Source organism: Plecotus auritus, assembly GCF_963455305.1.
Source record: "Plecotus auritus genome assembly, chromosome: 9".
In the NCBI taxonomy this organism is placed as follows: domain Eukaryota; kingdom Metazoa; phylum Chordata; class Mammalia; order Chiroptera; family Vespertilionidae; genus Plecotus; species Plecotus auritus.
Window position 1 is genome coordinate 149,992,349 of NC_137783.1, and position 10,329 is coordinate 150,002,677.

Here is a 10,329-nt window from a genome sequence, read left to right on the forward strand (position 1 = left end):
ATCTGGTCTCCAGTTGGAGGAACGGGACGTGAGCGACACACACACACACACACACACACACACACACACACACGTGAGCGAGACACACACACACACACACACACACACACACACACACACACCCCGATTCATTTGCAGCCTTTCCCGACCCCGACCCCAACCTACACCCTGGAGCCCTGGACTTCAGCCCCAAAACAAGCCCGGCTCAGATTCAAACCATCTTTATTTCTACAGCAACATTTGAAAATAGAGAACGACCACCTCACCCCACAACTGGAGCAGCCCCTCCTGCCATTGCAGGGACATCACTGTCCCTCGAGAGAAGCTGCAGGCGTGGGAGAAGGCGTGGCTAGATGGCTCGACAGGCAGTGCCTGGGCGGGGGCGGGCGGGAGGGGCAGTGCATAAGGCCGGGATGCAGGGCAGGGCCCGGCGTTGAGGGGGCTGGTAAGGGGAGGACTCTCCATCCTGGGGCATGGAGCGATGGCGGGGCAGGACGCATCCCTCAGAGTCCACACCCCTCAGAGTCCGGGAGGAGCGCGACAAGGCCCAGGAAACCTTTTGGGGAGATCCCCAGATGTGTTGTGGAGCCTGGGAGATACCACCGCGTGGAATGGGTGTGATTAAGGCCTGGGCGGTACCACTAGAGAAGGGCGGGGTGAGGGGAGGCCCAGGCAGTACGGTAGACTGAGGAGAGGGGCGCGGCCAATAACTTATTTCTCTATATACAGAAGCAACGGCCGAGGAGGGGCGGGGCGGGGCGGGGCGGGGCGGGGGGGGGGTAGGGCAGGGTGCTGACGGGAGGGGCAGTTACTTAGTGTTCTTGACTCCAGGGTCAGGGGATGGCAGGCCACTGAGTCTCTACCTGGAAGACCCCAGCCAGCCTCTTTCACTGGCTCTGAACCTAGGGACAGGGGCCCTGCTGGAAGGAATAAATAAGGGGTAGAGCTGGAGCCGGGCAGGCCCAGCCTCCAGGGCTCAGGCTGAGATGACAAGGGAGGAGGTTACCCTGAGATTGAACAGAAAAGACAGGGGTCCTTGGGAGAGTCAGGCAAGACAAGCAGCAGGCCCATGCGCAGGGCTGGGGGTGAGGGCAGTGCCGGGTGCAGGCTGTGGCAACTGGCTGCCCCTTCAGGATTAGCCCACCAGGGAGCTTCGTCGGGAGAGGTCCATGGAGCTGGAGCTGAGGGCGCGGCTGTCAGAGAGGCCTGTGCCTCCAGGCTGTGGGCAGAGGGGGATGTGGCTCAACCTTGTGCTGCTGCCAGTCTGTGCTTCCCTGGCCAGAAGGGGAAGGGGCCTGACCAGCCAGAATCCCTGAGCCCCACCCATGCCCCATCCTGGTACTCTGACACCCCTGTCCACCTCCACAGTGACAGTGTTGGTACTGGCCACTTGCATGTCCACCCAAGCAGGGGCTGGGTTTCCCTAATTTGTCTCCCCAGTGTCCAGCCCAAAGCCAGAGACAGAGACAGGCAATGTTGCCGGATGAAGACATAGGGCATGCAGGCCTCCAGCCCTGGGGCCTGGGCCTCCACCCACCATACCTGGGCTGGCTCTTCCACGCTCTTGTTGAGGAAGTTGAGAGAACTGGCCCGCTTCATCCTGCGGGGAAAGGAAGGCCAGGATGTACCCATGGTGGAACTGGGGAAGGTGGGAAAGGGGATCGGGGTGGGGCTGGGGAGGGAGGCTGATGGGAGAGGCCCAGATTTGGTGGGTAGTGGTGCCTGAGAGAGATGAGGGAGCTCACCCTGAGTCAGGAGCTCATTTGGGTAGTTGGGTGGGTTCTTAAGGCTCACCCTGCGTGGTAAACTTATCAGGGCAGAGGCTGACCTGGGGTTTGGGGGCTCCTGGGGGCCACCACCCTGCAGCTTCTTCACCAGCATTTCACTGCTGCGCCTCAGAGCATCTCGGAGCTTCCCAAAGGAGCCGCTGCGCCGCAAGGAGCCACTGCCATCCTGTGGTGTGGACATGCTTGTCTCTTTGTCGCGCTGGCTACACAGCCTCCTGGCCCACCTCAACCCCTAGACTCACCCCGCTCCACTCGGCTGCAGGCCCTGCCTCCTCAATGTCAGACTCAGACCGAGCCCCAGCACCCCCAGCCACATCTCGGCTGCCACGGCGGTCTCCCCGCCCACCGCTGCCATCTTTCAGCAGTTCCACCACCTTGGTCTGGCTCGCAGGGTCCAGGCCCTAAGGAAGTGGAGGGCACATTAGGTGGAAAACAGGGCCAAGTAGGTCCCTGCCCAGTCCTCAGGTCTGTCGCCCACCTGCTTGCGGCTGCGGCTGGCACAGTCCTCCAGTGTGTGTGCAGCTTCTAGCTTGCCCTGGCGCCGGTACAGGGCCCCCAAGCTGCGCAGGGTGGTGTTGACTGTGGGGCTGTGGACAGGACAGCAGGACAGTCTCAAATTCTGTGTTCCCCAGGAACCAGGGCCTATCCTGGCATCCAGCCCATACTGGGCTCTAAGGAACCAGCCGGCCAACCAGGATCTTACCACTCCTAGGTGTCAAGCCCTGTGATAGGAGGCCCAACTGCACTCTCCTGTCTAGGAATCGCCCCAGGGATGGGGACCTGGCCCTAGGGACCTAAGTGGGATATTGCCACTAGGACTAAAAGCTGGGAGACTCAAACCCTGGCTGAGTAGCTCAGTTGGTTAGAGCATCATCCTGATACACCAAGGTGTTGATTCAATCCTTGGTCAGGGCACATACAAGAATCGACCAATAATGCATAGTAAGTGAAACAACATATTGATGTTTCTGTTTCTCTCTCTCCCTTCTTCTCTCTAAAAATCAATAAATAAAAATTAAAAAAAGAAAAAGAAAAGCTGGGAGACCCACGAATGAGATAATCAAGCTTTCCCAGTAATGAAAGCCATTTTGGGGTGGACTGTGAGCCAGGCCTTGAAAGAGAAGCTGATAGAGAAGGGGTAAGCAGTATGAACTGTGCAGCCGGCCACAGCCCTCACCTAGAATACTGTTCCCCTGCTACCTGCTCTACCACCAGCCCTGCCCTATCGTCCTCACCTGTCCACTTTACAGGCCTTGTACCAGCTGCCATATTCCCCATAGGCAGTGCTATCCCGGCGCTTATCCTGGGGGAAAGAATGGTCAGGGGTGGTGGGAAGAGAAGGCCCTCCCCTCTACACACCCCCAACTTCACCTTCCTTCCCTGGACACCCACTCCAGCCCTGCCCCGCAGTGCTTGCTACCTTGGTCTCCTCCCGTTCCTCTGCGTGCATCCAGATGGGCTTGTTGTCCCCTGGGGAGAAAAAAGGGGGCTGTCACCAGCCTCCCATAGAGGCCTCTCCTGGTTGGGCTGGACACAGAACTGGGGTCTGGGGTAGTGAGGAAGAATCAGGGTTGGGCTTGTTGAATGAATGAACAAGAATCAGACCTAAAACATTAGTGACCCTCCTCTGAAACAGATGACTGTGGCATAGGCTTGTGCTTGAGGGGCTTGGGGGAGCAGACCCTTAGACACCTTGGGCCCACAACTGAGCCTGAATGATGGGCCAGGCTGAAGGACCCAGAGCAGGAAATAATTGCCCATCAGGGGCCAGAAGGTAGCTTCCTGGAGAGGGAGACATTTGGGCTGGGCCTTCATGGTGAGCAAAAGTTGCCCGTAGAGAAAGGGGAAAGACTCTGGGCCAAAGGCATGGGGTATACAAAGGGTGTGCATGGCACAGACTGGGTCCAGGAGGTGTGTGTACATGCTCACATGTGCACATGACACCCCAGGCATGAGGGCCTGCCTGGCCGCTGTAGATATTGATGGTAGAATGAGCCTGTGCTAGGTGAGCTGGGGGCACATGGCAGTCATGGACTCACCATTGACAGAGCCAAACTCCTTCTCGTGAGCACGGGTGAGGATCTCCTTGTACAAGGTCTCTGCATCCTGGTACTTGCCCTGCTTCAGGTAGCAGGAGGCCTGCAGAGGCAGGGGCCAGAAGAAAAGCAGGATGCAGGCACCTGAGCCTTTTCCTTCCCTTCCTCCCTCAGCCTTCTCCCTCCCTCCCCCGCTGCCGCAGCTCCTCCTGGCCCAGGGTACCAGGTTGTTCTTGGTCTTGGCCACGTTGGGATCATCAGGCCCGAGGCGTGTGGCGTAGATTTCCAGTGCCCGCCGGTAGTAGTATTCTACCTCCTCAGCTTTGCCCTGGTTCTGGCAGAGCAGTGCCAGGTTGCTCAGCTGCTTGGCCACATCTGGATGAAATTTGCCCAGGACCTGGGATGGGAGCAGAAGCCAGTGGCTAGGCTCAGAGCTGGCCTAGGCCCCCTGCCTGGCCTGCCCAGCCCTGCCTGCTCCCACCTTCTCCCGGATCTCCAGTGCCCGCTTGCACAGAGGCTCGGCCTCCTTGTACTTGCCCCGCTTGCCGTACAGAACTGCCAGGTTGTTTAATGTTGCAGCCACCTGCGGGGGGTGGGAGTGGGGGGTGGAGAATAAATGGAGGCTCTGTGACCCAGGGCCCTGCTGGCCAAGGGTTCTGAGACCTGGGAGCTGCAGAGAGCAGCAGCAGCCCCAACCTCCACACCCCCTCACTCACAGCTGGGTGGTCCTTGCCCAGTGTCTTCTCGCGAATGGCCAGGGCATCATTGAGCAGGTGAGCAGCCTCCTTGTACTTGTTCTGGTCCCTGGGGTGGGTGGAAGTATGGTGAGATTATCCTCCAGCCTGGGCCCTGCCCTTAGTGGTCTGAGATCCCTTGCTCACTCCTGTATTTACTGAGCGGACATGATTATGACCCAGAGCTTGGGGAAACCTGGTCAGCCCGCCCTCCAGGAGCTCAGGGGCTTTGGTAATTCACTCACAGCTCACCAGGGCACACAGTGCTGGGGGAGGAAGCAGGCTCACCCAGACCCCACCCCCTCTGCCTCATGCCCAATGCACATTGTTCTGTATTCTCCAGTGCCCTCGCTCATTCTGCTCTTCCTGCTAGGCCAGTGGTCGGCAAACTCATTAGTCAACAGAGCCAAATATCCACAGGACAACGATTGAAATTTCTTTTGAGAGCCAAATTTTTTAAACTTAAACTTCTTCTAACGCCACTTCTTCAAAATAGACTCGCCCAGGCCGTGGTATTTTGTGTTTTTTTTTTTTTTTTTTTTTTTTTTTTTTTTTTTTTTTTTTTTTTTTTTTTTTTTTCCGTGGTATTTTGTGGAAGAGCCACACTCAAGGGGCCAAAGAGCCGCATGTGGCTCGCGAGCCGCGGTTTGCCGACCACGGTGCTAGGGAAACCTTTTCCAATCCTCTCGTGTTCTGGGAAGATTCACTTTTTACCAAAGACCCTACTCTAGCCACGGTGCCAGCTCCGGAGAAGCTGTGCCAGCTCCCTGGTTCCCTGGGAGTCCTCATGTGCTGCTCCTTCCCTGGTTATTTCCAAACCTTTCTCCTCCACTAGCCCGAGGCTTATTCACATCTACAGCCCAGGCCCATGCAGGCCCAGGTACCCTGTGGGCTCTGCCCCCTTGGCACAAGCTCCTCTCTCTGCTGCCCAAGTGTCTGGAGAAACCCAAGTCCTAGGCCATGGCAGGCACTGAGCGTTTGTGACCCAGGGAGGGAGCCTTCAGGAAAAGCACAGGCACTTCCACGGGAGCCCGTGGCCAGAGCAGCCTCACCGATAGACCAGCGCCAGGATATTCAGCATGGTGGCCACGTCAGGGTGGTCATGGCCGGACGTTTTCTCCAGGTCTTCGAGTGCCTGCTTGCAGAGGGGCACGGCCACCTCATAGCGGCCCTGTGAGGCATACTGGATCACCAGGTTGTGCAGGGTACGGAGCCGTGCCGGGATTTCATAGCCCCCATGCTGGGCAGCCGCATCCCCTCCTCCAGGGCTGGGGGCTGCAAGGTCAAGAGTAGACACTCAGATGTACCTAACTGCCCCCTCGGCTGGACTGGTACAGGCCAACCATGCCTCTAACTCACCTGACATGTGGCCCTAGGCAAGTTACTATTTTGCTTCAATTTCTCCATCTATAGAATCACCCCCAGAAAGAGTGGGTAATGTCCCAGTTCCAGTATTTCAAGCTGTGTCCCCGCAAACTACCTGCCCTTGGAGCCTCAGGCTCCTCAGCTGCTGAAGGAGGTCTGACGTGCACAGGGCACTAAGCAAGGTGAGCACTGGCCCAGGGCTCCCACTGCACTCGAACCCTCCTTTAACCCTCAGAGGACGCTGGGAGGAAACAACTCTCCCAGTGGTCACAGAGCAACGAGTGGCACAGTAGGACTTGAACCCAGGCTGGACTGTGGTACCAGCTCCGCACAGAGCTTGGGGCGGGGGGAGGAGGTAGGGAAACATGAACACCTGTCAGTGCAGCTCTAACATGCTGGGATGTGATGCTCAGAAATGAATGCCGGGGAGGAACATGGCAACCACTTGATTCCTGTTTCTGGTGATCTCTGAGTCCCAAGGACCAAGAATCTGTTCAGCCCTTTCTACCCCCACCCCCAGAACCAGCTGCCCCTCCGCACCTGAGCTCTGTTCCTCCTCGTTGGGGAATAGGTCATCCAGAGAGTCTTTGGGGACCTCCCCCTTCTCCTCCTGGGCAGGAAGACAGGGTGAGATCAGGGAAGAAAGTGCGAGGTAGCCCAGGTGTCAGTGGCTGGGTGGGAGCTGAGTGTGCTCTGTGCTGCCCCCTTCCTGCTCCCAGGCCCCTCTGCCTGCTGGCCTTTCAGTGGCTGTGGCAGGACTCACGTTGGGGGAGGTGTCCTCATCCAGCTTTCGGATCTGGCTCATGAACAGCAAGTGCTGCTTCTCCTCCTCGAGCTGGGCCACAGCCTGCTCGCTGCGCTGCAGCTTCTGCTGCGTCCCTGCCAGCTCCTCTCGCAGCCACTGGTTCTCCTGCACCAGGCGCCGCACCTGAGCCCGCAGCTTCTGCTTCTCTGACTCTACGGCCCCCAGGTGGCTCGACAGTGCCAGGATCACCTGTGGCAGCCAGCGGGATGTGGGTTAGAGCCCTGACCACCCATAGCCCGGACCTCCTGGGGCCCAGGGAAGGGTTGAGCCTGGCCCTGCCTATGAGAGGCTGCTGGGCTGAGCGACTTGAAGTTCTCCTCTCATCAAAGGCGTTTTCTCCCAAGGCCCCAAATAGACCATAGTCCAAGACTGAACCCAGGAGTCTTGGGGATCCCCAACTCCTTCCCTGTAGGGTCAGAAGTCCTGGCTCCTAGACTGTCTTTGCTGGACTCTAAGAAAGTCCATCCCTTTTCCTGGGCCTCCAGCTAGTCCTCTGCATTGATGGTCCAGCTCCCACTCATTGACTGGTGGTGAACAGGGCGAGTTGGGGTGCTGTGCTTTCCCTGAGCTAGCCATTTTCTTCCTTTGTCTCTCTTGGGGGTTATACTCAAGCCGCTGCAGCCACAGCCACTATACCACTGCCTCCTGCCCCAGGAACCTGGAGAGATGACTGAACACTTTCCCAAAGAACCTTGACAGATGCCTGGAAGACCCCATCCTGACTTCTGCCAAGGCTAGACCCTGCCCTTCTGCAGCTCCCAGGGAGGGATGGGGTACATATACCAGCAGATGGTCTGCGAACCACAGGGCAGGTGAGGAGACCCAGAAGCCTACCCTTAGCCCTACCCCTCGCCCAACCGCTTTGATTCCTTTCCTGAGCTTCAGGCTCTTCCTGCCTTGGGGCCTTGCAAATGCTCCACCCTTTTTTCCATCATTCACTTTCAGAGGCATTTCTGCAGTGAAACTTCTCTTATGCCCCCAGGCCCAGGAAAGCAGGGCACCTTCCACCCCTCCTCCCAGCATCCTGTTGCCCATCTGTGCCAGTGCCTGCACACACTGGGGGGGAGGGTGGGGACCCTATGTGTTCATCTCTGTACCTGGCAGCCAACTATTGCCCTTCCAGAGGGCCAGGCAGTCTCAGACCCTGCCCTTTCTAGTTGATTAGCAAATGCCTAAATGACAAGTGTTTTCACAACCACTAGCTTTTTAAAAAACTCCCCTAACCAGCCTGGAAGTGTATACAGCAGATGGCATGATCCCTATTTTAAAGACAAGGAAACCAAGAGGGTACCACCTGCTCAGGATTCACAGAGCCAGCCAGTGTCTCTGCCAAGATCCGAGGGGGCCAAGACTCTTTCCCCCAGAGCCTAACTCCTTCTCCATCTGCACATTGTCCTAGCAGCCCCAATTAAGAGGGCCAAAACAGAACTCTAATCATGCGGGCTCTCTCATCCCCTTAACTTGCTCCAACCACGAACCGGGGAGTTACCCTGTTCCCCTCTCTCTCCCTCACACCATTCCCAAGTCCTCCTGGACCTACCTCCTGAACATCTACAGCTGGCCTGCTTCTCTCCACCCTCATGGCCACCCCTTTAGTCCAAGCCACCATTTCTCATTTGAATTCCAGCAGTGGTTTCCTAACTACCCCCTACCTGCCTCCATCCTTGACCCACTATAGTTCATTCTCCATACCTTTTCCCACGGAGACTTTAAAACCTAAGTCATACTGTGTCCCTTGACTGCTTAAAGCCCTCCAAAGGCTTCCCAATTTCCTGAGACTGAAACCCAAACGAGTAAGGCACCGCATGACCTGGCCCTGCCTTCCCCATAGGCCTTGTCTGTCTCTCACTCCTTCCCCATGAAGCTCCAGTCACACAGGTCTTTGCTCAAGTCTCCCATTGTAAGATTTTTTTCCTACCTCAGGGCCTTTGCACATGCAACCTCCCCCTCCTCCCTTTTCTGGAGACTAGTCCATTTCTTCCTTCAGGTCTTGGTTTAAATGTCATTCCTCAGAAGTCTTAACTGACTAATAGATAAGACTTCCCATTTAAAGCTATTACAAGATTTTGTTGTTTTCTTTGGAGGATTTATCACACCGTGTAACAAATGTATGTGTGTTCCTGTCTTCCAAATGGACTAGAGCCAGAATCTAGTTTGTATCCCTGGCACCTAACATATTGCCTGGCACACAGTAGGTATTTGAAAACTTACCTGTTAATGAGTAAATAAAAGAATGAATGGGTGGGTGGGTAAGGATTTCCTTTTTGTTTTCCTATGCCATTCAGTCTTTACTACCTAGCAGAGAAACTGGGAACAGGGTCCTACGTGGGGGCTAATGGATGGCTGTCAGGCTTCTCCTGGGGAAGGCCCCGCTGGAGTCTCCAGAGCCCATTCATTTATTCAGCGGGTATTTACTGGGGTCCTTGCATGGAGCTCCAGAGGACAGATGGTGTCCTGCTCTGATTCTGTTCCTACACAGCCAGAATTCCTCCGGAACCTCCAACCCTCCCTCCTGTCACCTCCCCCCTCAGCACTCCAGACAGGCCTACCTGGGCCTCCCCCAATCCCAGCTCGATGGCTTCCAGGGAGCGGCGCAGGAGGACACAGCGTTCCTGTGAGCCAGGCTCAGCCTCGCCGGCTTCAGGAGCGACCAAGGGAGCGAGAAGGGCGCGATGCTCCCCGCGCAGGGTCTCCAGCCCCTGGATGACGGCTTTGGTGCCCAGCACGATCTCATCCTGGCTCAGCTTCTCCTCTCGCGGAAGCACCATCGTGGCCATGGCCTTGCCGCCTGTGAAGGCGAGAGGGCGGGCAGGCGGGTGCCGGGCCACAGCGCCCGCAGCCCCGGGTTAGGTAAACACCTCCGTCCCCGGGCGCCTGGGTCCCCGGGGTGCCCCGCTGCCCTGGCCGGCAGTCCCCACCGCGCCTACGCTGGGCCTACAGGGGGCGCGCTCGGCTCGTCTGGGCCCGGGAGACGCAATGCGGTGAGATCGGTGAGGCTGGACCGAGATTCGGCCCAGACCACCGGCTCAGGCCGGCGTAGGCGGCCCAGTCTCGGGGCTTCCTCAGGGGAATCTCTCAGCCAGGGCAGGGCGCGTCAGAGGAGGGTCCTACGGGGATCGTGGGGTCTCACTCCCATGCGGGAGACCCCGGCCCCTCCGGCAGCCCCATCCCCGACAGGCAGGCCGGCCACAGAGCCCCTCCTCCCGTCAGGCCGGCCCTGGGAGACCCTTCCCCTAGACTAGGAGCCGAGACCCCGGGGTCTCCGTCACCCCAGGCCCCGCCCACGACGACCCTCCCCATAGGCCGGCGCGACTCTGCGGACGCCCCTCCCGAGCAGGCCCAGCTCCCGCCCCCGGCCCCCCAGGCCGCGCCCCCTCCACGAGGGTGGGCCCGTGACGACCCTGCTCCAGGCCTGCCCAGAGCCCGGTCTCCCGGCCCTCGCGGACCTGCGCCTCGCGCTCGGGCCGGCTCCCGCTCCGACTCCGGCTCCCGCCCCGTTTCACTCGGACCGGCCGCCGTGAACGGGTCCCACCGCCTCCATCCCGCCGCCCTTCCCAACAGTCTCCGCGCCGCCTTAAAGGTGAAGCCGCTACCTCAGGCGT

At 58.3% G+C, this 10,329-nt stretch overlaps 1 protein-coding gene across 1 annotated transcript; it reads right to left on the minus strand.

Moving 5' to 3' along the window:
* Positions 1–205: 205 nt before the first annotated feature.
* Positions 206–10,329, minus strand: KLC2 (kinesin light chain 2). The gene is made up of 16 exons (XM_080642920.1): positions 10,174–10,329; positions 9,277–9,515; positions 6,686–6,916; positions 6,463–6,532; positions 5,610–5,832; positions 4,540–4,627; positions 4,305–4,406; positions 4,047–4,220; positions 3,827–3,926; positions 3,208–3,257; positions 3,023–3,090; positions 2,266–2,374; positions 2,030–2,188; positions 1,829–1,953; positions 1,543–1,600; positions 206–1,219 (listed from the first exon to the last, which is right to left on the minus strand). The coding sequence occupies exons 2-16, from the start codon at positions 9,502–9,504 to the stop codon at positions 1,136–1,138; spliced, it is 1,869 nt and encodes a 622-aa protein (XP_080499046.1). The 5' UTR covers positions 9,505–9,515; positions 10,174–10,329; the 3' UTR covers positions 206–1,135.

Bases quoted from the DNA above. Each gene is read 5' to 3' on its own strand.
- KLC2 (XM_080642920.1), bottom strand. From the start codon at position 9,504: ATGGCCACGATGGTGCTTCCGCGAGAGGAGAAGCTGAGCCAGGATGAG. The intron at 4,407-4,539 runs GTGAGTGAGGGG...CACCCCCCGCAG, and splicing joins TGGGCAAGGACCACCCAGCT to GTGGCTGCAACATTAAACAA. The intron at 3,091-3,207 runs GTAGCAAGCACT...TCTTTCCCCCAG, and splicing joins AGGAACGGGAGGAGACCAAG to GATAAGCGCCGGGATAGCAC.